Source organism: Vespa crabro, chromosome 1, assembly GCF_910589235.1.
Source record: "Vespa crabro chromosome 1, iyVesCrab1.2, whole genome shotgun sequence".
NCBI lineage: Eukaryota > Metazoa > Arthropoda > Insecta > Hymenoptera > Vespidae > Vespa > Vespa crabro.
Genome location: NC_060955.1, coordinates 17,989,176 through 18,016,857, shown reverse-complemented (window position 1 = coordinate 18,016,857; position 27,682 = coordinate 17,989,176). Strand labels below are relative to the sequence as shown.

General features: G+C 32.4%; 4 protein-coding genes across 31 annotated transcripts in view; 3 read left to right on the top strand and 1 right to left on the bottom strand.

Annotated features, from left to right (window-relative positions):
* Nucleotides 1-1,536: 1,536 nt before the first annotated feature.
* On the top strand, nt 1,537-6,098 carry LOC124427437 (CCR4-NOT transcription complex subunit 7). Of its 8 annotated transcripts, none has more exons than XM_046970388.1 (9): nt 1,537-1,725; nt 2,209-2,330; nt 2,734-2,828; nt 3,093-3,300; nt 3,913-4,098; nt 4,184-4,343; nt 4,421-4,697; nt 4,767-4,907; nt 5,005-6,098. In XM_046970388.1, exons 4-9 carry the CDS (start codon nt 3,210-3,212, stop codon nt 5,131-5,133), a joined length of 984 nt encoding a protein of 327 aa, XP_046826344.1. In that variant the 5' UTR covers nt 1,537-1,725; nt 2,209-2,330; nt 2,734-2,828; nt 3,093-3,209; the 3' UTR covers nt 5,134-6,098. The 8 variants fall into 8 exon arrangements, with proteins under 8 accessions (XP_046826344.1, XP_046826336.1, XP_046826380.1 ...); XM_046970380.1 differs by having other exon boundaries at nt 2,209-2,407; XM_046970371.1 differs by lacking the exon at nt 1,537-1,725 and adding an exon at nt 1,738-1,943.
* Nucleotides 6,099-6,245: 147 nt separating this feature from the next.
* Nucleotides 6,246-14,212, top strand: LOC124427336 (protein mesh). Of its 2 annotated transcripts, XM_046970160.1 has the most exons (16): nt 6,246-6,981; nt 7,723-7,964; nt 8,054-8,241; nt 8,337-8,652; nt 8,714-8,882; nt 8,962-9,222; nt 9,297-9,490; nt 9,569-9,714; nt 9,786-10,067; nt 10,235-10,704; nt 10,834-11,108; nt 11,189-11,463; nt 11,604-11,755; nt 11,829-12,011; nt 13,443-13,593; nt 13,673-14,212. In XM_046970160.1, exons 1-16 carry the CDS (start codon nt 6,588-6,590, stop codon nt 13,761-13,763), a joined length of 3,789 nt encoding a protein of 1,262 aa, XP_046826116.1. In that variant the 5' UTR covers nt 6,246-6,587; the 3' UTR covers nt 13,764-14,212. The 2 variants fall into 2 exon arrangements, with proteins under 2 accessions (XP_046826116.1, XP_046826105.1); XM_046970149.1 differs by lacking the exons at nt 13,443-13,593; nt 13,673-14,212 and adding an exon at nt 12,201-12,737.
* A 149-nt stretch (nt 14,213-14,361) lies between these two features.
* On the top strand, nt 14,362-19,357 carry LOC124427406 (LARGE xylosyl- and glucuronyltransferase 2-like). Of its 6 annotated transcripts, none has more exons than XM_046970322.1 (12): nt 14,362-14,806; nt 15,466-15,555; nt 15,703-15,827; nt 16,176-16,359; nt 16,690-17,234; nt 17,298-17,447; nt 17,520-17,822; nt 17,959-18,155; nt 18,224-18,365; nt 18,421-18,551; nt 18,707-18,799; nt 19,004-19,357. In XM_046970322.1, the coding sequence occupies exons 2-12, from the start codon at nt 15,525-15,527 to the stop codon at nt 19,131-19,133; spliced, it is 2,031 nt and encodes a 676-aa protein (XP_046826278.1). In that variant the 5' UTR covers nt 14,362-14,806; nt 15,466-15,524; the 3' UTR covers nt 19,134-19,357. The 6 variants fall into 6 exon arrangements, with proteins under 6 accessions (XP_046826278.1, XP_046826269.1, XP_046826263.1 ...); XM_046970313.1 differs by having other exon boundaries at nt 15,670-15,827; XM_046970307.1 differs by having other exon boundaries at nt 15,466-15,620.
* The window catches only part of LOC124427343, a 240,929-nt gene continuing 232,566 nt past the window's right edge, over nt 19,320-27,682 (bottom strand). For all 15 annotated transcript variants that reach the window (XM_046970197.1, XM_046970226.1, XM_046970284.1 and 12 more), the window contains one exon: nt 19,320-27,506. In XM_046970197.1, coding sequence (XP_046826153.1) covers nt 26,572-27,506 — 935 coding nt within the window. In that variant the 3' untranslated portion in view covers nt 19,320-26,571. The remainder of the gene's footprint in view (nt 27,507-27,682) is intronic.

The following is a 27,682-nucleotide window of genomic DNA, read 5'->3' as shown; positions in this document are numbered from 1 at the left end:
CAAATGATAAAAATATGTAATTAAGAATATGTAAATCTTTTTAATAAATATTTAAGAAATATTATTTTTAAGAAATCCATTATTTTTGCGTGAACTTCAAGACTTTATTTAACATGTTTCGGATTGTCCGATTTGGGTCAAATAAAAAAAAATAAAATAATGGATTTCTTTTTCCCCAACCTAATATATATATATATATTATATATATATATATTATATATATATATATTATATATTATATATATATATATATATATATATATATATATATATAGTACAATTTATTTTGCAGAAAAACATATATTATAAATTTGTTGCTCATTCGTAAATTCAATATAAAATATTTCGAATTATTACGTAAAAGAAAAAAGGTCAAAAATACATACCGGTGTGGTGAGCTGAACTTTCATACACAAAAGAACAAATAAAGAATAAGCAAAGTATTAATATTTTCATCTTGATGGTTTTCATCTTGAAACGTTTTCTTATTTGATCTGAAACTCCTCAATAGATGTGAAATCCACGGATACAATCACCAAACTGACTGTAAGGTAGTTATCTGAGGTTGTTATCTTCTCACTTATATAAAGTGCATGAAAGCTTTGTAAACAGTATGAGATTATCAACTAAATATATACTAACTAAGAATTTATGATATTATTTTTCCTTATATACATTGACGACGTATAACATGCAGTTTTAATCTGCAATTATGATTATTGATAATAGATTAGACTGTTGTATAACGTAAAATACAAGAAACGGAAGACAATGATTTCCAGGAATTAATTATTAAGTTATTATCATAATAATTTATTATTCAAGGTCAATCAATGAATACCAATATTAATCTGCCTGCTTACTGATATCGAATAAAACACATTGAACGTAAACATATATTTTTTCTATGATTGCTTTTAAATAATATATGTTACAAAACAAACGTGAAATAGAAGCAATTATCTATATTACTGACAATAATAATAAGAAGCATATGCGCGAATTATATTTGCACAATACTTAATGTAGATCATATTTTAAAATTGATAGTTTTGATCTATGAAACGCCAAATTTAGACAATTCTTGTGTGCGTGTGTGTGTGTGTATTCCGCCTATTTATAATTCTTAAATAAAATATCATGAAATTACAACAAAAATAGTTTTATACTCTTTTTATCATAAATTAATTTTATGTTTATTTTTATATTTTTTATTCCACAAAAGTAATTAATATAATAATTTTATTGATAATTGTATCTGTAATATTTCCCATATCGGATATATTAATTATTGATTTCATGATATTTACAAGTACATAAACTATCACATATAATATAATGATATTTTCTCATTTTTTTAATGAAAATAAACATTAAATAATAATAGAATAATAATGATAAAAAATATTTAGTGTTCCAACAATTATATTTCTACTGTAGATAAATATATATTATATTTGTATTACCTTTTGTAACGTAATTCAATGATAATATCTGGTGTCTTTTTTAACTTTACATATGTCGGTAACATAGAGTAGATTATTATTACCGACCGATTCATTCCTAGTAAGAACCATGTATGCCGCTAGAGTAAAAATGAATAGCCTCTGAGATAAAGAGATAAATGCGCAATTATAATTTTTGATCGAGGATCGAAGTCCTCAATGAGATTTGCAAAGTTTCTGTCTGCTTCTGAAATGGTTATCAAGTAATCGTTTTGAAGAAGTAAGTTCGTTGAGAAAAAAACGATGTAGTAACTAGAAACGAATCGATTCGAAATACGAGTAATAAACAGTTCGTGTTCGCTGTTATTATATATGCATCTCAAATATAAGAATCGTTAATCTAAATCGTATCACGAAAGAGACTATTGTAACACTGTCAAGTAAAATTGAAGGAAGAAAAGTCACTTAATTTTAATTTGCCATTAAATTTACATTTATGTACGTATAATCTTCATAGTAATTAAAAGTTTTGTTACATACAATCTTTAATAGTAATTGTTCACGGATAACCATATATCAATCTTATCAATCTTAATTGTTGAAACGGCGATCTTTTGTAGTATAATTCAAGAATAATGATAATATTCTATGTTACTGCTAAAAAATTTGTAATTATTTTAATGATCGATCTAGGATAAAATAGTGACACTTTACTTTTTTGATAATTCTCAGAAAATAACTAGATCTATGTCTCCTAATATAGATAAGTAACTAGCAGTTACAGCGCCTCTACCTGCGCTTATAATTCACTACTGAAAGTGCTTTGAGTTTGGAAATTGTAGGAAACTCGCTTAACCTGTTCATGCTGTCACAGAAGATTCAAAGGTTTAAAAACTATTATAAAACTTCATTTAGTTTATTATTTTGTAAACAATAGTGCAATAAAAAGGACATATGAAGAGGTATAATATACTTCACACTTGATTCATATTCAACTCTTTATAATTATTCTTGATTCTTCTCCAATACATAACCTGCTTATCATCGGTAAATTTATTTAGATTTTGATTTAATGTTATATTTATTTCTGTTTTCTGGTCATTTTATATCGTGCTGTTATGTATGCTTGTTTGGTTATAATCCCTTCTCAACATTTTTGTATTTGTTGAAGAATTATGAACTACTATTGCTCAACTTATTTTATCAAGAGACTGACAAAATAAATACAGATAATCTTTTTTATTATAGTTAATGCATCAATCAATATTCAATAACTTTATTTGTACAGTACTATGAAGAAAGAAAGACCGTGACGGAGGATATTGTGGATAAGAGTAGACCTGGTGACGACAAACATATCTAACCTTATGCCCTCAGCCACCGGTGTGTAAAATATAAATAATTAATAATGCCTAATATGTTGCATATATCAACAGCAGTTTTGCATATCATCTTCACATTAGATATTATATTATCATATTGGATACAATATGTAGCTGAGGTATTTTTTAATAATGCCTTGAGGAGTATTGCACTTGAAAATTGAATACTTAGAATTACTTAGTAATAGATTTTATGGAGAATGCCAGAAATAAAAGAACAACTATATAATCTCGAAATAATGAGTATTGGGGATACATATTCCAGGAGTGAAGAAGCAATATAAGTAAAGCACTTTGGGATCGAGTGGAAATTGCAAGCATCATTCCAGAAGATGTGCGAAGTAGAAATCTCTTTAAATATAGTAAACTATTAGTATGTACAATGAAGCTCCTGGCAAATGTGCAGTATCAATCGCTGCAAAAAAAGGTGTGCCTTTACAAAGAATCGACGAAGAATGCACAATCATTAGAAGGTGCAGTTATATATGAAATTATCTTAGTTTCTGGAAAGCAATAGAAAAACTTATAGATTAGATTAAAGTAAATATATAACATATTGGACAACTATGTTGCTATTTGCACATTCATGAATCTATGTTATATAGTTTGATATTATGTAATGCTATATAGGCTTCATAAACCTTAACATTTTTTTGTACATTTATTTCACTATGACTGAAAAAGATGATAATTTGTGGTTGGTTTGTGGTTGCCTATAGATTTTATCCTTGTTATATATTACTAATGAATAATATAAGTATGCTTTCAAGAGTTAATGCTCACTCAAGGCTTTTTTAAATAATGATATGCAACAATAATATGTAAGAGAATTACATGTAACCAATACCAACCAGGAATATACCTTATCTTGGTCATATAGGTATTTGCAATTCAGAAAGCATTGTAAATATCCTTATACATTATATAGATAAGTAAATAATCTAGTATCTTGAGCTATGTAAAATTTATTTAGTATTAGTAGTCTTTTTATATTTCAAATCATTAACAAGTTGATTTGATTACAAAAGAAACTCTATGCTAATATAAAATATAGAAAAGAATTATATATTTAAACAAATTTATAGGTGGGTCTAACCCTATTGGGCAGCAGAAGGGTGGGGCGACTATGCCCAGTAATGAGGAATGTGGAATTCGAGATGTCTGGGGACACAATTTAGAAGAGGAATTTCGCACAATTCGGCAAGTCGTGCAACAGTATCAATATATTGCAATGGACACAGAATTTCCTGGGGTCGTAGCAAGGCCTATTGGTAAGATAGTTACATTATGAAAAACGATTCTGCATTTACAAAAAAAAAAAAAAATTATTTTATCTTAAGTATAATATCTTACAAGGCGAATTTAGAACAAGTGCCGATTACCAGTATCAATTGCTACGATGTAACGTAGACCTTTTGCGAATAATACAACTTGGTCTCACGTTTCTCGATGAATCAGGGAATACGCCAGGTGGTAGTTACACAACGTGGCAGTTCAACTTCAAATTTAATTTACAGTAAGAATTCAATGTTATATAGAACTGAATTATAGAAACGAAATTGTAAAATAACTGTATATGTATATCTCTTTTAGGGAAGACATGTATGCACAAGATAGTATAGATATGCTACAAAATAGTGGTATACAATTTAAAAAACACGAAGAAGAGGGTATCGACCCTTTAGATTTTGCTGAACTGTTAATGACATCAGGGATTGTTCTTGTCGACGACATTAAATGGCTATCTTTTCATTCTGGTTACGATTTTGGATATCTATTAAAACTACTTACTGATCAGAACTTGCCACAGGAAGAGAGTGAATTTTTCGAACTTCTTAGGATATATTTTCCAACCATATATGATGTAAAAGTAAATAGAATTATACTTTCTAATAATTAATATTGAGTTCTTCGAATAAATAATTTTTTTTCTATGCAGTACTTAATGAAATCCTGCAAAAATTTGAAAGGCGGTCTTCAAGAAGTAGCGGAACAATTGGAAATACAAAGAGTCGGTCCACAGCATCAAGCTGGGTCAGATTCTCTTCTTACTGGAATGGTCTTTTTTAAAATGCGAGAGGTACGATTATAGTTTCAAAAGGATTAAATTTTAGTACCAAAATTTCCTTTTTAGAAAAACCATATTTATGTGTATTCTTTGTTATTGACAATTTTAGATGTTTTTCGAGGACAACATCGACGATGCAAAATATTGTGGTCATTTATACGGTTTGGGAACGTCATTTGTCGTAAATGGTTCTGGAGGATATATGGACAGTAATGGGGATAACTCTTCCTCTTCGTAATGTTAAACTTGGTCCATCGCAATTGCAACAGATTATTTCATTGCATTACAAATAAAATATTACAAAAGATCCTTTCACTTACTGATCGGGCATCTAGTTCATATCCACGTTATAACATTCAGAGATCAATATTGTAGATTACAGATATCATCGACTGATACGCAAATCTAGGTGCATTTTGTTTAAATTTGTGAATTTTTTTTCTATCCTTTAATTCATGCAATTTCTGTAGCTTTGTTCTGTGATACATAGAATCGGTCAAAAAAAAAAAAAAAAAAAAAGATGTTTATCATATCGTGCAACACAAAAGAAAATGTAATATAGCTTCTTTATAAACATTTGTGAGAATATTGATATAGAAGATACAGTTGCAGTACAAAAATGACTCGCATTTCCTTCTATTTTTAAGACTTTTATAGATTCCTTGACTACTTTGGTAAGCTGCGGAAAGGATACTTCGAGAGTTGGGCGGTGATAACGCAACGTGTCAACTTTGTAGCGTGCTTAGATGTAACGATCTACTGTCGGTAGATGTATTTATTATACAAAAATGCATTTGTAGTACGTTACATTTTAATCCTGAGTACTTCTTTACGCATAGCACATACAAATAACTTGCTCCATTCAATCTCCAATTAATTCGCGATTTCATTGTAGACCGTATTGTTAACGAAAGTCCGTCTCAAATCACTTAACTTACAGGGACTATAGATTTACGTATTCATTATTTTTTTCGGATAGTAAACAATGTTATTAACAAGATCACTCTTAGCGATCGACGAATCTTTACCGATTATGTACGTATGTGTTCGTCAATGCATACTACACGTTTTATTGTAAAACTCGTTACCTGCAAAGAATAAAACAAAACTTTGGTACTTTTCCAAATCGATCGTACATACAGATTTTTCTTTTTGTAAATATTATATAATTTCAGGCATTTAAATAAATACCTCGTCTGATAATCCACTGGTATATTCATTAATTTATCACGATCTAAACATAGATATGTGTATCTGTAGTATTAGGAGATAACAGAAGAAAAATATTTTAAGTATGATTAGAAGACAACCATGGAACTTCGATATATGTACAATAATTTTTAGAACGTATGCCGAAATATTGCAATTTCTCAAAGATATTAAAAAAAGGACTTAAAATTATATTAAACATTTTTACAATATAATCTAATGAATTATCGTCAAAAAACCAATTTAAGAAAAAAAAAATTTGTCATGATTTTCCCTTTCAACGATAAGTAGGACATACCGATCCCTTCCTTTCTCTCGGTTTAAACGACACGTACGTATCTGTTCGTAGTAAGATAACTATACGTTATCATAGAAGAGTCGATGATATCAAGAGCGTTATCATAACTTGTTACCTGTGAATCTCAGTCCAGTATCGTCTCGCTTAGTAGACTATTTTATCCATAAACGTGTGCTCGCCAAAAAATGCGGGAACGAACATCGAGGGGTATTTTTTACCCTTACAAATTAACAATAAGAGCGATTCTTTTCCTTTATATTTCCGCGATATCGTTAAGTGGAATAGATGCTCAAACAGAAAAGGAGACTTTCGAGAGTGCTTTCGGATTGAATGTGCCAGAACAAACGGAAAACAAAGATAATGTAGCTTTGACGGAAAATAAGGAATCGGTTCCTTTGGAATTGGAGGATCTTGCGGAAACAGATAAGAAAAAAATCGAAACAATTCGGGAAAAATCTGACACAGAAACGGAACTTTTTAAATCTGATCCTCAAGATTCGAAAAAAGAAGTTGAACAAAATATAGGGAACATTTCCGGTAGGACTGTTGATGAAAGAATGGGGAAATATGTGCGATATGGTGAGTAATTTATTATCAATGGGCGTGACCCTACTCTTGAAATAAACTATAAAAAATGGAGGCACCAAGTGCTACAAATGAATCAAATGATCCTTTATCTTTTTCTGATCTCTTTCCTTTTACTATTTTTTTTCCCCCTTTTAAAAAGTTACTTTTCTTTTTTTCATCCGAAAGCCATTCGAAATGATAAAAACGCGCCGTGACCGATCGTATTGGAGCTAGTATTATTTGCTGAAAAGCTAAGACAGTCGTATCGTAGCTTATCGTATCCCTTATCAGTTACTCATTTTAACGTGAATCAAAGGGTGATTCATTTGGGTCGTTCGTTGTTTTATGTTGTTTCGTAAGAATAAAAGTGTACTTTGAGAAACATCGTAAAGATTCGTTATTTTTAAAAAATCACTACTCGTTCAAATGTTATTTTATTCGATTGATGAAATCGATTTATGAGAGAGCCAATAATACGAAATAAAGCATTCTTCGAGGCATACAATCTTTCATTATGTTTATTGATTCTTCGATATTTAATACTTTCTCTGGTACGATATGAAGTAAATTAATTGGTTTCTTTGTCCAAGTTCTGTTTAACATGATAAAATATCATTTTTGATACAGGTATCTCTATAAAAAAAAAAGAATAAATAAATTTCAACAAATAAAATAGTAATTATTCGCCTGAGACAAATTCTGAGATTAATAGTAGTATGACCCTTGCAACGTGTCATTAATTTATGCTTACAGATTCAGATTCACCGAATGCCTACAGATATGCACCTCGATCTGATGACTCAGTTCCCGATTATGCTCTTCTTGAATCGAGATTGAAACAAATTCGATCAGAATTCATGTATTGGTATTTTGACTTAGGAGGTGAAAGTGAACATGGAGACTATCAAACGGATATTCATGCATCCACGGTGATCATTCACAAGAATTTGAATTTTCAACTTCCTTTTTTCGGATTTCGATTCAATTACACCAGGGTTCGATAAATTTCAAATCTCTTTCTTACGATTTAATACCTTTTCGTGATAAGAAATTATCTATGAATGGTATAATTTTCATATTTTAGGTAACCGTCAATGGTTTCTTAGAGTTTAGTGATCCTCCAGATTACTATACGCATCCTTTGGTCTTTCCAATCAAGGATTGGCCCGAAAAAAACGATCCAAGTTTTATTGGGATATTTTTCAGTCAATGTCGCATAGGAAAACTTGGACCAAACGATATCGATAAAAGAAGGCCTGGTGTATATTTTCGGTAAAATAAACTATATCATTCATTTATATGAGAAAAATCGTAAAATTATCAATTCGCAACCATCTTCAACGTTTTTGGGATTGATCTGGTTTCAGACTCGAGAGAGATCTGCAGAGAAGGACGGATCAATTTGGCGTTGAAATGAGAGAACGAGTCAAGTGGGATATTCGTGAAGGTGTCGTGGGTTCAGATTCGTTCGATCCAAAGCATGCTGTTATTGTCACCTGGAAGAACATTTCCTTCGTCGGTGGCCTTGATAATGCTCTCTATAAAACGAATACCTTTCAAATGGTTCTAGCTACCGATGAAGTTCACACGTATGCGATATTCAATTATTTGAATATTCAATGGTCCGCTCACACATCAGCTGGAGGTGACAACTATGCTGGAGAGGGTGGAGTACCTGCATTTGTAAGTAATAAAACGTTAATTTACTTTTCTGAAAAGACGTTTCAATATCATGTTTCTTTAGATTGGATTCAATGCCGGTAATGGTACACAAAGCTACGAGTACAAACCTTATTCTCAAACGACCACTTTACGAGACTTAACGGGTAGAGGATGGGGCAATGGTTTTCCAGGCCGTCACATTTTTAGAATAGACGAGAAAATAATGTTGGGTTCTTGTAATAAGGATATAGGTCAGGAAAAATAGTAAATAAGAAAAATATTTCATTCGTATCAAAATTCTTTATTTATATCATTTGTCGTTTCGTATAGCTGGTACTAACTTGCCTCTTGTATTCGCTCCTGAAAGCGGAAACATGTTGGGTGGTACGGTAGTCAATATCACAGGACCTTGCTTCAATGAGACCGAGAAAGTCAGGTGTCTGTTCGATACGGTCACGGTGATCGGTCATGTCATAGACAGAAATCGTGCTATTTGCGTTCAACCATTCGTACAAGCAGAAGGTTACGTTCGCTTGGAAGTAGCTATTGGTAATAGCGGAAAGTATAATTGGAAAGGAAAATATTTCATTGGTGAGTCGAGTAATAGTTCGATCGTTAATTGTCTTTTATTCATTTTAGTAAATTTTTAATATGATATTATGCAGAGACACCTGCTACTGCTGCCGAAAAAATTTCTTTCACTACGACAGCCGTTCATGAACTTGATCCAGCGGAAATAAAGATAACATGGAACCAATATAACTTGACCAGCAATTTGAACGCAGGTGTTCAGATATCATTATGGGGTTACAGAGAAACGAAGACTACTCCTGAGTTAAAATTCATTAGTGATCTTGAAGTATTTTTCTTTCGTTTATTGAATATGATAATATGTATAAAAATTTTTAAAGTCTTTACTTTTCAATTTAATTTTCAGGTATCACATACTAATACAGGATCTTATATAATCAGACCAGCGAATTATCGTGATAAGTACAATCCTGACGTACAAGATATTGTATTCGGCTTTATAAAGATAAATCTAACGGATCCGGCTCAGTATTCTGGAATTAATATTTCACCGTAAGTATAAAACGAAAAAATGATTTTCGATAAAAACATTTGTTAATACTCAATCGACGCAATTCTTTTAGAGTTTTATGGAGTAAACCGATTCCAATTGCTTGGTATTTTGGTCCACAATGGGAAAGACTATATGGATCTCGTTGGTCACAAAAAATGTGTGATAAGTGGATTATGAATGATAGATACTTGAAAAATTTTGCTGCTGAAATTGCATTATGTCCTTGCACCCTGAATCATGCTCTCTACGATAAAGGACGATTTATGCCAGACTTCGATTGCGATAAGGACTCAAATCCCGATTGCTATTATAACAGTCATGCGAGTCATTGCGTGAGGACTGGTGCACCAAAGTGAGTAACGTCAAAACTTGTTATTGAGTTTCTTAAGTTTTGAAAAAATTACATAATATATTTTTAATATGTAATTATTTTACGACCAATAATTATAAAAATAAATATCCAAAAATGGCATTATAAAATTTAATAAATTATCAAGGTTCGTGCATTTTATTTTTCAGTTTGTATGGCTCGGAACAACAATGTTGCTATGACAAAAATGGTTATTTGATGCTTACATATGATCAGCAATGGGGTTCGCGACCACGTCGTGCGCATAATTTAGGATATTTTCCGTGGAATGAAGCTAACAAAGTACCAACTCTCTCACAGTGGTTTCACGACATGGTCCCTATGTATTTGTGTTGTCTGTGGCAAGAGGAACAGGCAGTCGGATGTGAAACGTTTAGATTCGAGAGACGTCCTTCGCAGGACTGCATCGCTTATCAGTCTCCGGCCATTGCAACGGTATTTGGTGATCCACACATTGTTACGTTTGATGGGTTGGAATACACGTTTAATGGAATGGGAGAATTCGTATTACTACGAGTGGATCAATTGAGAGACAAACTCAATGTTCAGGCTAGGTTTGAACAAGTTGAAAGAAATTATTACGGAGCTGTTAATGCCACTAAATTGACATCGATTGCAGGTAATATTTTTTTTTTATATTAACAAAATCTTCCAAATGAATAGAATCTGAAATTTATTATATTATATCATGTTTTTTACATTACTCGTAAATACAATCTAACTTTGTTTTTTTTCACGTTTACACGAGTGATGGGAAATAATACCGCTATTATCGAGGTACGGCTACGACAAAAACACTCTCAATGGAGGTACCGTTTAGACGTTTTTGCAGATAAGCAACGCGTCTATTTCGATAGACCGTCCTTAAAGTTTCAACATTTTTCCGGTGTAGTTGTATATACTCCGACATATATCTTAAATCAGAGCGAAGTTATCATAATGATGGACACCGGTGCTGGTATCGAAGTTATAGAAAATGAAGGTTTCATGTCAGCCAGAGTTTATCTTCCCTGGTCATATATGGTAATTTAAAATTTATATTGACTATTGTAATAACTTTTGGAATTACGATTATTACAAGATGATCAATGGATCAATTATAGAATAAAACCAGGGGATTGTTTGGAAATTGGAGTCACGATATTACTGATGATTTCACGAATCCGGACGGTCAATTGGCATCCGTAGGCAATTTAAACAATTTTGAAGACGTTCATAAGAACTTTGCGATGAATTGGCTATTGGAGGATAAGGAAACGGAGGATAAAGGGGCTGCTTTGTTCACAAGGGAGTTTGGTAGGACTGCGACCTTTTTTGCCAATCGAAAATTCCAACCAGAATTTCATCGAACGCCCGAAGAAATATTACCAGCTAATAGGTGAGGTACATTTCAAATATTATATTTAAATTGAAACAGAATGTTAAAAGGGATAGAGTACTTAATTTTTCGAATTAAAAATTATCTTCGAAGTCGGAAAGAAAATTAAGTTGAATAACAAATTTTATTATTTCTTTCAGAACGGAAGATCGAAATCGAGCGAACGCTTTGTGCGGAGATTCGTATCAATGCAAGTATGATTACGCGATGACACTCAATCGGGATTTCGCACACTTCACGAGAACTTATTACGATACCTACACGCAAATAAAAGCAATAAACGATAAGAGGAGTAAGTAAAAAAATAGAAAAAAGTCGTGATTTTAAATTTGATTAAAGATCTTTACAACAGTTTTATTCTTTAGTTATATCCTGTGGTATATTGGAAACACCACGTTTCGGGCGCAAAAGCAATTTTCTGTTTATACCCGGTACCAAAGTAAGCTTCGAATGTAACCAAGATTTTATACTCGTTGGAGATCAACGTCGAGAATGTACACCGGAAGGACGATGGAACATTCCGGAGTATGGATACACCGAATGTCTCCGTAAGTATTTTTATTTTTATCAATTCCTTTTTATGTTTTCGAATCCCTAAAATTCCAAATCCACTATAAATATCCAAGAAAAGTAAACGTTCGACGAGTTTCAATGTAGAAATAATATTATTGCTTGGCGATAAAGTACTTAATTAAATAAAGTTAATACAAATTTTTTAATATAATTAAAACACGTAGGTCAAATCGAATATAGTCAACGTACTGCATGGACAACCTTTGGTATTATAGCGGCAATATTAATCCCTGCTACAATATGTGTCGGTCTTGCCTTTGTTTATATGAGAAAGAATAGATCTAATGGAGATTCGACTAAATCTTGGCGTTATTCCGAACGCAGCTCGGGAATAGATAACGATTCTATGTTGATGAAACAAACTGTCCCTTTAAAAATGGACGATAGAGCAATTTCACCAATTAGCGATAGTAGTCTAAGCTCACTAAGTGGTATGAAAAAACCACGTTCTTATGACAGGGTTTATCATACACACGAACCATTACCGGACAGGCCTTATATCGATTTTGAAGAAAAAGATTGGGATCTTAAAGAACCCGTCTCACCAACCGACTCTGAGTTGACCGTAGATTCCATTAAAAAAACTGGAAGTCCTACGAGAGAAAGTGATGTGTGAACTTTTCTATATCATTCGTGTTTAATTTTATTAGAGAGTATATCGACGAGAATGTGAAAAATAAATAAAATTTATATTCACCGAATATTTCGTTCGAGGGACTGAAAGTAATATTTGTATTTAGTATTTTAAAGCATTTCCATTTCATAATATTCTCTTTGTTCATTTTTTTTCCATAGTTTTTCAATATCATAACAAATTTCAGTGCGTCGCTAAATCTCCTTCTCTTATATATCTATATTGTAACATCTTACTATCTCTTCTATATTAGAAATAATTAGAAAATAATAAATTTGTATGTGCTGTGGAATAGAAATGCAAAAAAGGTATACTATATTATATTTATATAAAATTTTATCACACATGGTATACAATTACGATTTGTACGATTTAGCAAATAAAATGAGACGCATCAAATATTTTATTATTTAACTGAGCAATTGTAAAAAAGAAATGTCAGCTCTTTTAGATGATGTATAAAATATATCTTAATAAATTTTTTATAGACCTTTATACATTCAGGAAATTTCTATTCCACATGCATTTACAGATTATCAATATAGAACAGTACGTAAAAGTTACTCACAAACAATTCCAAGTGGAATGGAAGTTTCCACCAAAGTCTTTGCAAACTTTCCCTTATCCTCGATCCTGTTCTTTCTCTAACTTCTTTATTTCAGGTCTTTTCGTCAAAGTTAACTTCTATTTGAAATTGGGACTGGTCACGAAGAGTAATATAAAGTAAATGTTTCTTTTTCTTTTCTTTTTCTTTTTTTTTTCCACCATATAGGTCAACAGGAATACAGTTCCCGACAAGCTGGTATCACAACTGGTATAGTACTTGCTAGTATAATTCCCATTGTGCTCATAATAATTTGCGTTGCATCAAGAGTTCTTAGGCAACGCAAAGAAGAACGAGAGCGAGATGAATCATTTGGAAGGTATATAAATATATTTTTGAAATTTACGTAATCAAATTTTAAAAAAATTATTGTCATTCCATGTTAATGGATTTTTCAGAACACGTACTTTAGAACTCCAACGACTCAGAAAGATTGACGAAGATGATGATTCCAGTACATATCCAAGTAAAGCTACTGAAATTAATTAAAACGAATAATTTTCAATATCGCCTATCATTGCATCAGGTCAGCGCATCTTTCGAATTCGCATTATATCATTCGCTCTTTCGTAACAATTCATTCTTAACAATTATTCATTGAATTTAAAGCGAATTAGAATATTAATATAACAGTTCTAATATTCATACACGATAACATTTATTTAATAAAATTAACATGACCATTTTTCATTATAATTATAATAATATATATCACAAATACAAACCGTAGTTTTTTCTAAGAGCTATATATTTTTAAATTAAAAAAGAAAAAAAAAAAAGGAAGTCACAAGGACATAATTTAGACAACCACCGATCGTAATGTCTTTTTTTTACTCTTTTGTTTTTTTATTACAAACAGATCTCCGACGAATCTAGAATTAGATATACATATATGTATATAAATAGGTTTCTTAATTTATAATTCATATGTAATATTGTAAATTATGTAGATTGTTGCGACAATATAATAGATTATAAATTCTTATTAATAAAGAGAATATGAAAACAATAAAAAATATATCAAAGATGATATCATATTTTTTATATCATTTCTGAAATAGTCATTATTACCATGTTTTTATCGGTGATATAATTCTCACCTCCTATCGGCCGTATAATGTATCAGAAGAAAGTGGAATTATCGACCGAGTTAGTAGTCGAGATCAAACGTATTTTAAATGTAGTATTCGCTCTACTATTCCGGTAGTCAATGATTAAACTATTTACGTCGGGCTTCCTGCTCTCTCTCACTCTCGAGCTGTTTAGGATGCACGTTATTTCACGGTTGTTCATTGTTACGAGTAATTACGGCAATTTATTTCATTTGTGACACACATTGTGTATACGAACCGTGTTGCATGTTAAAATATAAATGTACACTTGCGGTGGCCAGTTACGAATTATGAGTGTTATTATATTTTGCGTGGCAAAAATTTTCGAATAAAACGTTACAACTTTTGTTCAAAACATTCATCGAACTTATGAGATAATTTGGATGACAACGAACTAATAAATCCTGGTTATAGCGACGGGTATGTAATAAACCAACTTACTATCGATAATCAGTGTCAGTTTAATTTTGTTATGTTAGAATTGTTATCGGTAGCGCGTGTCGAATAATGTCACACAGTCCGCTGTCAAAGCTATATGTCCCGCCGAGCTTGGCACGAAGTAGTCAGTACTATATATAGATCAAACAAAAGTTTCACGACATATGTAGCCGGCAAATATAACATCGGTGTTATAAATATGTGTGTATATGTACATACATATGTATATATTCATTGTGTATATACATACGTATATATACATATTTATATATTCATATATACATATATACATATTTATATATTCATTATACATATGTATATATACATATATATGTATATATATGAATAGATACATATGTATACATGTATATGTATATATATATATATATATATATATATATATATATATCTAATGATAAATTTAGTTACATTCATTTTATTTATATTTTACATTTATTTATATTTGTTTACAAAGTTTTTATAAGTTTTTTATATACGGGAGATCGTAAGAAGAACTAGTAACTTTATATGCGTTAAAATATTATATTTTTATATCAGTTTTATTATATCATTGATTTATAACATTTACAAATATAAATAACTAATTTTTCCTCTGTTTTATGAACGATGTTTTTCTACAGATATCAAAAGAATTCTTCTAAAATTAAGTTATTCAACATCATAGGACGTAGCGTTAAATATGTTTGGCATACTACAATGGCTCGATCATGGTTAGGATGTTTATTTGGCATTCTAATAGTATTAATAATTTTCTACCTATATTTGTTTTTTAATGGTAATACATTTCATGGTTTTTAACTTACCATATTGGGTCAATATCTTAGGATGCACACGGATGTTTTATTATAACGTTACAGTTCCTGTTGCGGAGAGCGGCATTCCAATAAAGCAAGGAAAAATGCAATCGTTATCGGTCGATGTACATAAGAAGAATTTACGAGAATCGACTATGAAAGTTCAATTATCAAATAGAATCGCGGAGGTAAATTGGTAAAAATTGGAACCCTTTGCACTCGACATTATCAACATAAATAGCACGTAGTAGGTAGAAATCAATTTTAGACTATTTCAAATGCGAAATTAATTATAGATCGAAATTCCGATATGAAATTTTCACGCAATTATTCATTTTTATCGTAACTTTTAATTGATCATACGAGTAATATGTTATTATAAGTACAACACCATTAGAATTCTGATTACATTTAAAAATTCTAAATTTTCAAGATATTTTACAAAGAAAATAGCACGAACCGAGTGTAAAGGGTCATCAAAACAAATAACTTTCCAATAATTTAACCCATAGCAGTTAAATATAGTTTGTTTCAAGGTTAAGTGTGAATTTATACACATTGCCATGGTATGTGCCGGATATAATTCAACATTTTCATTGGTTACGGTAGTAAAGTCGATCTTGTATCATCGTACAAAACCACTGCACTTTCACTTGCTCGTAGATGAAATAGCAAAAAGAACGCTCACTACATTATTTAAAACATGGGATTTGCCAAGTGGTCAGTAAACGTTCATTATTGCAATACGCGAAATTTTTATATAAAGGTGAAGGCTGTAGTCATGATTAGATCGTTCATATATATTTTTCCGTCTATATATAATTTTCTAATTAGATTGAGATAAAAAGAAATATATAAAAATTGATTTATATATAATAAATCGGTTTGCTTTTTTTGTTAGATAGAAGATTTAAGATAGACGAAAGAAGATTAATTTCTAAAATGATCTACTCAATTATAGTCCGAGCCATGATTAACGATTCTTACGATCGCAAAGAGCAATAAACTTTTTTAATGAAAATCTAATAGTGATTCCTTTAACGATTACAGTCATAGTATCATATTATCCTGCCGAACGATGGGTGCCGAAGGTATCATGGATACCAAACAGACATTATTCCGGAGTTTACGGCCTATTAAAATTAATATTACCTGAGGCGTTAGATGAGAGCAAGGTTCTCATCCTTGATACTGACGTGACCATCTTAAACGACGTGAGTGTCCTTTGGAAAGTCTTCGAGAAATTCACGCCTAATCAAACGTTAGGCTTAGCGGAAAATCAAAGTAGGTGGTATCTAAAGTCCTTGTCGTACGGTCAACAACCTTGGCCGGCGTTAGGTAGAGGCTTCAATAGCGGCGTTATGCTGATGCATTTACAACGATTGCGCACTAGAAGATTTAAAGAATTGTGGGTGAACACCACAAAGGGGATCTTAAATTATATAAAGGAGACCAGTTTGGCCGATCAAGATATAATAAATGCCGTTATTAAAGAGCATCCGGATATTATTTTTAAGATAGATTGTACCTGGAACGTCCAACTCAGTGATCATACCACCAGCGAATCTTGTTATCAAAGAGGAGATCATTTAAATGTACGTTGTTGTGATATTTCTTTTAAATGATCTAGCGTAACTTTGATCAATCTATCCTTTCAGATAATTCATTGGAATTCACCTCGGAAGCAAGATGTAAATAATAAGCACGCAGATCAATTCCTTAAATTGCATAGGATGTTCTTAGAGATGGATGGGAATCTTTTACGAAAACGCTTATTTGGTTGTGATAAACGTACAAATATTTTGATAGTAAGTTCTTTTATCTGAAAATTCGATGAAAATTTTTATTATTCTTACGTTCGCTCGCCTCTCGTTTTATAGTATGACGAATCAGATCCTTGTCGAGAATTTAACAAAGCTGCAAGGATGATGTACAGAACGCATTATTTTATTCTCGAATATCAATATAATGTATATATGTCTACAGACATTGTATTAGCCACTCAATGCAGTATAGAACGAGTGCCTCTTTTAGAACAACTTTCGAAACATTGGCCGGGAACAATAAGTGTAGCACTTTATCTTACCGATGCCGAAGTACAAAATTTTTTGGTATATGTACGTGGATCCCCGGAATTGCGAAAAAGGAAAAATATTGCCTATCACATTGTGTATAAAGAAGGGGTATAAATATTAATATTATTCATTTACTCCTTCAATATTATCGAAACTTTTCACTTTTCTCTTTGCCATTTCAATATGCATTCAGTTAATATTCAAAGCTTAATAAAAACATCTTAAACATATATTCTTTATTTAGGAACTTTATCCAATTAATTACTTAAGAAATATAGCTATGTCGTATGTATCGACGCCTTATGTATTTCAACTTGACGTTGACTTTTTACCACAATACGGCCTTTACGAAAACATTATGAAGCATATTAAAAATTTACACATGGAGACAACACACAAAATAGCTTTAATCGTGCCTGCTTTTGAAACCGAACGATATAGGTAATTTTGCATTTAATTAACATCAATCAGTAAAATTCAATAAGGTAATGGTTTTACTTTTATTTCAGGTTTACGTTTCCTGCTGACAAGGAAGAGCTCTTGAAATTTCTCAAGCGTGGTATTCTCTATACGTTTCGTTATCATGTTTGGACTCAAGGACATGCAGCAACGAATTTTAGTTTATGGAGAAATGCAACTGAACCTTATGAAGTAGGTTTTGTAAAATTTATCAGAGAATCGTAATCTTCATTGAATATTATTTTAGATATTTTGGGAACCTGATTTCGAACCTTACATCGTGGTTTCCCAATTCGCGCCTAAATACGATACGCGATTCATTGGATTTGGATGGAATAAAGTTTCTTACATCACTCATCTTACAGCACTCGATTTTAAGTAAGATAATTGTCTTTAATAAGAGAATATACTATTAACCTTTATGTAACTTGACGATACAATTTTTCGAGACCTACGCGTTATGTAATTTAATAGATTGTCTTTTGCCTGTAAAGTATGATAAAGAATACGTAAAAAATCAACATTTTATATAGGTATATTGTTCTACCGGACAGCTTCATTATTCATCGACCACACGCTCCAAGTTTAGACATCGGGAAATTTAGAACAGACTCTATTTATAGAAGGTGATATGAATTTAATTATATTGTTTCTTAAATACGATGGTTACAATTCTTCAAATCTTGAAACATGGTGACTTCGATAATATTTAAATACTTATTTTCAATAGGTATCGCAAATTACGTTGGAGCCATGATATCTTGTTAAAATGATCTGGAATGCATTTAATAAATAAATAATCTATAGTATGATAGTTTTTTACTTTTCAGGTGTTTAAAGAAATTAAAGGATCAATTTGTCGATGAATTAATGGCGAAATATGGTGCTGATGCATTATCGAAACATAAGCGAATTATTATTAAAGAGGACAAAATTGTGGGACCTGCTAAACCCCATTAAAATATTATATTTTAATATTATTTTCAAACGACGTGCGGAGACCGCGAGAATTATAGTTATTTTTTTTTTTTTTTAATTGAGTAAATATATTCTGTAAGATATAAACAATTTTCTATCTTTTCTGGATGAATATTAAAAGGTTAGAAAAGTGTTTAAAAAATCAATCGTTGTAAGATCGACTGTATATATAGGGTTGGGAAATATTTATTAAAATTTTAATCTATGTAGTGGTGTGTACAGAACAGTGCCTTCAGTACAGTATCGTAATATTACAGTTACACTAAATATTTTATTTATAAAATATGTATAATATATACAGCGCCTTCCTTACAGTACCTAAAAATTATATTCGACTTAAAAATTATATACTGAATTCTACACAATTCGTTCGACATCATTCTCTCTTACAAAAACAAGTTTTTTTTTTTTTTTTTATCAAAAGATAATGTAGTATAAACATTTGTATAAATAAATGTGAAAAAATGACATAGTAACAATGTAACGTAAAAATGTTGGAATTATGACAGTGACATCAATGATGATGATGATGACAATGAACACGATTACGTATTATAATAATTAATAAAAATAAGTATTAGTAATGATGGCAACATTACTAAAAATTGACATAAAAGATATTTTTCGATATAAGAATCGTAAGAATTAATACCGAAAACTATCGGCTAAAATCGGTTTCGTTTAATGTCTTTTTCTTTCCTATATTCACGTTTAAATATGGCGGAAAAGTAAATATCAATGTTACATTTCCTATTAAAGATCGTTATCTATGCCGTAAAACGTAAATATAAATCATTTACATTCATATTAATTATTCTGACTTTACGCTTTCGATAAAAGCATGTATAAAGTGTTTTTATCCTGTACATTACTGCAACAAGAGACCGTACGAGATACGAAAATATCCTTTGACGAGTAAGTCACCCATTCGCGCATGACCTCGTTCGTAATAATTAATATAATATATATATATATATAATTATTATTAATAATTATTATTATTATTAATCGATTGAGACAAACTCAGTTGGACACGACTGATCCACAGAAACGCGTCCACTCGTATCGCTCTTTCGGCATGACGCACTACTAACCTTGTCCGCAACTAACACAAGGATTAATTCGGAACACACATTCGTATATTCGACGAGACACTGTTACAACAATTTTTTAATGTCTCGACGCGTACGTAAAATTTTTTTTTTCTTTTTCTTTTATATTGGTTCTTTTTCATTTTTCACGGTTTACGTTACGTTATCACTTTTTTTTCCTTTTCATTCGTCTTCTAAGCGCAACAATAGAATTGATTAGGCAATGTTTCAACGACGACAATTAGGACACACGATTTACGTAATCGTTCAGCGAGCAGACACTTAGAAAACTACACGCTCTACGAAGTATTACACACGATTAAAACTAATATTGTACAACGTTTCATAGTAAAATTATCGTTTTTTTTTTTATATCCACAGGGTATATTAGTGTTTGTGTGTGTGTGTGTGTATGTGTTGTGTGTGATGTGTGTATTGGCGAAAAAACACAGAGTCTCTTTCTCTGTCTCTCTCTCACGCACGCACGCTCGCTCGCACGCACTCTATTATAGTTTTATTTTACGTCCATATGTTCCTTCATCTATAAGTTATTTTAATTAATTGGCCGATTGAATTTGTTTCAATCGCCTGTAAGATTTTTATCATTAATTATATGTATAGGCAGATACGTTTTCCTTTATCGAATGGATAAAGTTATCGTCATAAAGGACTATAATTAAATATTTTTGCGAACTTCTCGTAACGCAATCAACGCAATTCCTTTTTCTTTTTTAGAAAATATAAGAAATTATATTTTAATTTTTAATACATTTTAATGAAGGAACATCGATCTTTATAGAGCAGAAAATCGATATAACGATGATCACTATGAAATAATTTGATATTAAAATAAAGGATAAAACGTGGATCGACTTTTGATTATGGAAGTATATTATAGTGTACTTTAGCATATAATAGCTTTCAATACTAATTGTAAGATTGTCCTTGATTGGCCAATTAACGTACATTTTGAAGTATCAGTCATTAGGACAATTAAAGTTTTATCGCATTGAAATTTTTTAAAAATAGTTTTTAACGTAAACCGTCTCTAACATTGAAAATGAATATGTATGTTCATTTAAATATATTAATTAAACAGAATGAAATTTTCTCAATTGAGGATCCTTTTTGTTATATGAAACGCCAGAGTTTTATTATGAAAACATGAATTTTTTAATTCGTCAAAAACAGATTAACGATTTCTCCTCCGTTATTAATTAAATATTAAATATGTCTAACAATAAGTATCGAGTTGGATCGGTTATTGCGGACGGTAATTCAGACTGCGTTTTTTTTTTAAACACTCAGTTAACTCTAATCGCGTCTATCGATAACAAATTGTGAACTTGGTGTATCTGACGTGCACAATTTATAGTTTCAATAAATAACATGAGTTCTTAACTACGTTGACAGGTAAAGCATAATTATATTATGATGGAGTTCCCTTAATGAGCTGAGTGAAAGGAAAGTTAACTTGGTAAATCATTTATCTTAAAAAATACGTTAATAAATTGACGATACTGAAAAGAAATATTCTTCATAAAATAAATATATGAATGTTACATTATTTAATAATCTGTTATATTTATATTTCCGAGACATTATTAGAAATGTAAAAATACTGATCGTAATATTATACTTTCTTAGAAAACGATCGATCGCTTCCATAATAATAGACATATTTTTTCGTCCTTTATTTTTGAATCGAATTTACAATCCTGGATCATCCTATCAAGAAACAAATAACAAATAGAAGATATCCTTAAGTGCCAATTTTAGGTGAATAAATCGCAAATTGGATTGAAAAAAGGATTGATCGTAAAGGACGATATTGGAAAGAAAAGAAAGACGAAGGATGTTGATTCGAAGTCGAGAAGGGTCCGTTGGTAAATTGTGTCGTTGAGAGAGATTCTCTGATACCACGGTAGCTTGCTACAACGAGGTATCTCACGATAATAATTGTAGTTGCGTGTACAAGCGTCTCGTCGTCGTATACACGCTCGATTACGAGCGTCACGACCAGACACACGACGGATTAACGACAAGGAAATGTGTATTATTACGTTTCGAGACCATCAGACGAGAAAGTTATATTCCCGTATGGTACAAAGTTCCCTTCCCGTTATATTACGTTCATCTATCGTTGAATTAACATCGTGATAATAGATATTTATAGAGATTAAATAGACAACGTAGATGTCTTCGGTTAAATTTAAATGATTTCAAAGATAATTATCAACTTCATAAACATTTGAAAGTAATCGATCGTCTAATAAAAGTACAAGTTTCTTAAAACTGACTTATTTAAGATTTAAAATTAAAGAAAACAATTTAAAGCTTTATAAAGTAATATTAAAATCCGTAAGATTTTAAGAAAAGAATCTTATTCTTGTCGTAGAACTTGCAACCTTATCCATTGCAAGTACCGTCATTTACCGTCACTCAAAAATCGTCCAACTCGTTTTTATTCTTTCATTTTCCCATCCTCTCTCTCTTCCTCTCCTTTTCCCTCTATCTCGTTTTCTATCTCGTTAGTTGAAATATCGCGAAGATGAAATGTCCGGAAAAAGATGTGGCAGGTATGCTGGCAGGCAAGCAAGCAGGCAGGCAGGCAGGCAGGCAGGCAGGCAGGCAGACAGACAGACAGACAGATAGATAGATAGACAGACAGACAGACAGACAGACGGATAGGAAATTTCGGCATCGATATCGACGGGCAGAATAATTTAACCACTTACGAATGCCAACGCGTAAGTAAAGTGAATTGCTCGTGATTCGAGACACGTGTGCCGATTTGGATGGCGAGATTTATGGTTTTAACGCTTTGTATTGCGAGCTATGCTGGATGTATATACATACGTACGCATACATACATACATAAGTATGCCTGTATCTACAGATATATATATATATATATATATATATATATATATATATATATACATATAAAGAGAAAGAGAAAGAGAGAGAGACATACCTATGCTTGTATTTAACATGTACATATATGTATACAGCATATGTATATACGCGAGTACCACTGAATATAATTCGTAATTCGTGCATACGCTAAATGTCGATCGATTGACGAAACGACGCTAAACACGTTCATTGTCGACGTTGTCGGCCATCCTGCAAACGTCCTATCGTTTTCTCGGTGTGAGCAAGCACGGGGATCTCGCTCAGAGAGCACATCAAAATACAAAACTACAAAAATATACTCGCGAGACCGCGCCGGCCGTATATGAGATCCTTTCTTCTGCACTTTCTCTTCCTCTCTCTCTCTCTCTTTTCTCTCTCTCCCACTCTCTCTCTCTCTCTCTTTTTCTCTCTCTCTTTTCGCTTTTATTTTCTTCCTTTCTTTACTCTTCCCTCTTTTATTTCATCGCTTCTCGTATTTACATATAAACAATGTTCAATGACAATCACTCGCCAGCCTGTGTATATATGTACATTAGATCGCATGCTCGGCCGGTTTCTCTCTTGAAAAACGAACAAACGGCTCGCGATTTTCTCTCTCTCTCTCTCTCTCTCTCTCTCTCTCTTCGTTTCTCTTTCTAGTTATCTTTTTTCTTTTTTTTTCTCATTCTAGACCGCTGAAAATATTATGTGGCAAAGTCCCTTAGTGTATCGATGCTGCTCCTTCCTATCTTTCTTTTTCACTTTAACGAACTCTGCTTTTGTTACCTTCTTTTCCTTTCTAAGTAGAGATAGATGGGAAGAGAGCTGAGAGTTGGCACCTGTGTTTATCGATTGAATCTAATTACCTAATTCTATATCCTTCATTCTGTTCGATCCTTTATCTTATTATTCGTTTCTGTAAAATGACCGAATGCAAAAGAATCCAAAAAGAAATAACTTTCGGGACTAACGAATTTCTAATAAATGTTAAAAGATAATTAAATTTAATTGTCATTGGCCTTTCCTATTAGTTAGATAAATTTATTTATGTTAATAGATTATTTCCAGAAAAAAAGGATCGATCGTTAATAGCTTATTTCCAGAATTTTAGAAAAAAAAAAAAAATAACATCGAAGACTTTCAAATAACAAATGTATATATTGTCCATTCGTTATGCGTTACGTTTGGAAGTAACGAAGCATTCGCGAATAATTTGAGCTTTTGGTTCAGCTAACTGTTGAATAAAAATACAAAAACACAAAGAAAATCTTTGCTATTTTTATTCAGAGCTCAAATTTTTCGCATATACTTTTAGTTTAACGTTTTGAATTTAAGCTTGAATATTCTGTAACAATTAAAAGCCTAACAATATTCTTTTTACAATGCCAAAATCAGAGGATCATGTTTCATAATTCGAAATATGATTCTTTGTTTGATATACGTACGAACCTTTGAAAATTTAACAATCATATTAATTGAGAAGCAATGAATAATCGATCGAATGAGACAAGTAACAAATACAAATGTAATATAATATAAATATATTTATATAAAATTAAATATGTATGACGATAGAAATATAAAAAATTATCAACGAGCATGTTTGAAGGAAGAACCAATACTCTTCAATTCGTATAGTAAGAAAATATTTTTTGATAGATAGATATACCACGGAGAGTTTGTTTTTCAGCTTTAGATCGATAAAAATGGAAATTTGTTGTCATCATAAAAACGAGATCTTCGAGATTCAGGTACAATCATGTAATATCGTATATCGCTATAGAATCTGTCCGCTTTTACGTCTTTATTTCCAACTTACGATGTTATTGACCATTTTATTTCGACCTATGAATGGTACAACACGAATTTTTTTTCTCCTCGTTTCTGTTTCGTTCGCTCAGCTTTCGCGCTCGCGCGTTTTCTAAATAAACGATGGCGATCCGTAGCTATCGAATGCAATACGGAAAAGCTTTTTTCGCTAACACGATGTTCGGCATTGCCGGCAGTATTTCACACGGCAGATTCCAACCACTCTCCCCGGAAAGGTCGTTCTTTGACACTGGATTTATTGGCCACGAGCCACGAGGATCGTTATAGTTTTACTGCATTTTATTTTAAGGCATCTTTTCCGGGCCTATTCACCTTTCTTTTGTTTGCTCTTTCTTTTTCATCCTGAGAGAGAGAATTTTTAGAATCGACTTTTTACAACTTGTTGCAAGTGTCACAATCACCGATGAATAAAAGAATGTACTTTTTTTTTTTTTTTTTTTTTTTTTTTTTTTTTTTTTTTTTTTTTTTTTTAATAATATTATTCCTCTAGAGACTTTGTCCGAAAAAATGTTCAAAGTTTTCTTTTCCACGAAATGATACACTTCTTTCATTTTATTTTCATCCGTAGTTTGAAATATCAATAAAATGTTGGAAATAATTATATAAAGTGCTCCAATGGATACGATAATAGAAGTAGCTTACTTAATCTTGTCAAATAAATCTAACACCTTTCATCAACACAAAAAGCTTCTATAGTCGAACAACCATAAACCACGAATGCTTGGTCGATCACGAAACAGAGTTTCACGTGTACATTGAACGATATTAAAGAACAGAAGTTAAAGAGTGACCTGAGTTGTTTGGAGAGACCGGAGAAAATCGACGACACGTTAACCAGCTTGATTTCTCGGAAATTGAGAAACTGCGATAAATAGAAGAAGATCGTCGTAGATATTGGAAAAGTTCTCCTCTGTCTTAACAAATAAATATAATCTTTAATCAACCAAGGATAAATTCAATTTATCGGATTAAATAATAATAATTCAGGTTATCTTAGAAAGAAAGTTACAATCTTTTTTAAATACTCCTTACTTCTCTCATTGCCTCTCAATTAATATCATTCTACGAAATCGTTAACATCGTATAACGATTTTTCGCGAAGCAATATCTCGCGATATAAATCGTGAAATCGTTCTAATCTCGCTTGTCGGACGAGTCGATAAAAAGCGAAGGAGAAAATGAAAGGAACGAAAAGATTTAAATGGGAAAGAAAGCAAAGAAAAAAGAGAAAAAGGAAGAAAAAGAAGAGAAAATGAGGGAAAAGAAAACGCGTATCGAGAGAAAGAGTGATAAATCGCATCCCATGCGAATTATAGTCCGTATATCTTCATCCCTCATCAGCTCGATGTACGATAAAACGACGAATCGCCGTCCTCTCATCATCGTCATGTCGCAGCATCGTTTCTTTGTCCGAAAGAAGAACCACATCGACTTGCGTTCACGTCGGAAGAAGAATCATCAAAATCTTCGAATGAAGGCACTATTGGTTTCTTTCCCGAGATCGCCGGCGACTCGATAGAGTAGTATGGCTCGACGTAGTAGTGGCGGGAACGAAGAAGTAGGAAGACCCGACGTCCTCATCGTCCATTGTATTCGTAGGATCATACTTCCGTGCCATCCTCATCCTCGTCTTCGTAGAGAGGTCCGTTGGTCGATTTCTTTTTGGGTTTTGGAGGGGGCCTAGGTGGAATCTTCCTACCTAACGTGTTGTTACCTTGTTGTTGTAAACCGAGAGATCTAGAGCTGATATCGAGAGTCTCATCGGCCAATTTAATGGACCAGTCGGAGATGGCTTCGGGAGCACCCTCGGGTGCCGATCTATCGAGGGTACCGAGTGCATTCGAACTACCGGCTAATATGTTGGGAGTGCTTCGTTGCATGGTCGCATAGTGGGAAGTCGGTGTACCAGGTATTTGCCTTCCTCTGACCGAAGATCCGGTCTCCGGACTTTTATTTAGGGAAAGCACAGAGCTGCCGTCTGCTGTAGTGCGTAGGCCTAGATTATCATATACGGGTTCCAATGCATCAGTGGGCGAAGTCGGTGGGCCACTGCTCCAGCTGGGAGCTCGAGGTCTCCTTGGAATGGTGACGTATCCGTGACGAGGCATCACCGGTGCTACTGCAGATCCTGCAAGACCGTACGGCGTGACGCTTCGATTATGAGGGAGAGTCTTGAAAGTTGCAGGATATTGTCCGGGTGGTGAGTTATAGCCCAAAGACGTCGGACTCGAGGTCGAATGCTGTCGTTGCTGATGCTGCTGTTGTTGTTGCTGTTGCTGCGGCTGATGTTGCTGACTAGGAAGACGAGTGTTGTCTGGCGCTGTAGAAGCCTGACTGGTTGGCGAAGCTCCACGACCACCAGAGAAGGCCAACAGGTCTGGTGGATATTGTCGGTAAGTACCACTTCCAACACGGCTCAAAGTTCCACCTGCACCCCCATTATCGAATTCTGTTGTCCTGGGACCCTCCTCTCTTTCCTCGTCCAATCCTCCGCCGACCACGTTGCCGATTACGCCGCTACCCACCACACCGTCAGCTGTCAAAAGAGAAACAAAGGGGAAGGACGAACGTTAAAAAAGAAAATTTTAAAAGAGCTTGCGCGAAGAAATGAATATAAACTTAAAATAAAGAGACGGAGACAGAGAGAAAGTCGTCCGGCAGACCGATACTTTGTCACGATTTCTTCTCGATAATGAAAAAAATTCTTTCTTT

What these genes read in the sequence shown, in the direction of transcription:
- LOC124427437 (XM_046970388.1), top strand. Translation starts at nt 3,210, where the DNA reads ATGAAGCTCCTGGCAAATGTGCAGTATCAATCGCTGCAAAAAAAGGTG. An exon ending in GGTCGTAGCAAGGCCTATTG is followed by an intron (nt 4,099 to 4,183) that starts GTAAGATAGTTA and finishes ATATCTTACAAG; the next exon opens with GCGAATTTAGAACAAGTGCC. An exon ending in AACTTCAAATTTAATTTACA is followed by an intron (nt 4,344 to 4,420) that starts GTAAGAATTCAA and finishes TATCTCTTTTAG; the next exon opens with GGAAGACATGTATGCACAAG.
- LOC124427406 (XM_046970307.1), top strand. Translation starts at nt 15,542, where the DNA reads ATGGCTCGATCATGGTTAGGATGTTTATTTGGCATTCTAATAGTATTA. An exon ending in AACATGGGATTTGCCAAGTG is followed by an intron (nt 16,360 to 16,689) that starts GTCAGTAAACGT and finishes TAACGATTACAG; the next exon opens with TCATAGTATCATATTATCCT. An exon ending in ATGCAACTGAACCTTATGAA is followed by an intron (nt 18,366 to 18,420) that starts GTAGGTTTTGTA and finishes ATATTATTTTAG; the next exon opens with ATATTTTGGGAACCTGATTT.
- LOC124427336 (XM_046970149.1), top strand. Translation starts at nt 6,588, where the DNA reads ATGCGGGAACGAACATCGAGGGGTATTTTTTACCCTTACAAATTAACA. An exon ending in TCTGGAATTAATATTTCACC is followed by an intron (nt 9,715 to 9,785) that starts GTAAGTATAAAA and finishes CAATTCTTTTAG; the next exon opens with AGTTTTATGGAGTAAACCGA. An exon ending in TGGATACACCGAATGTCTCC is followed by an intron (nt 12,012 to 12,200) that starts GTAAGTATTTTT and finishes TAAAACACGTAG; the next exon opens with GTCAAATCGAATATAGTCAA.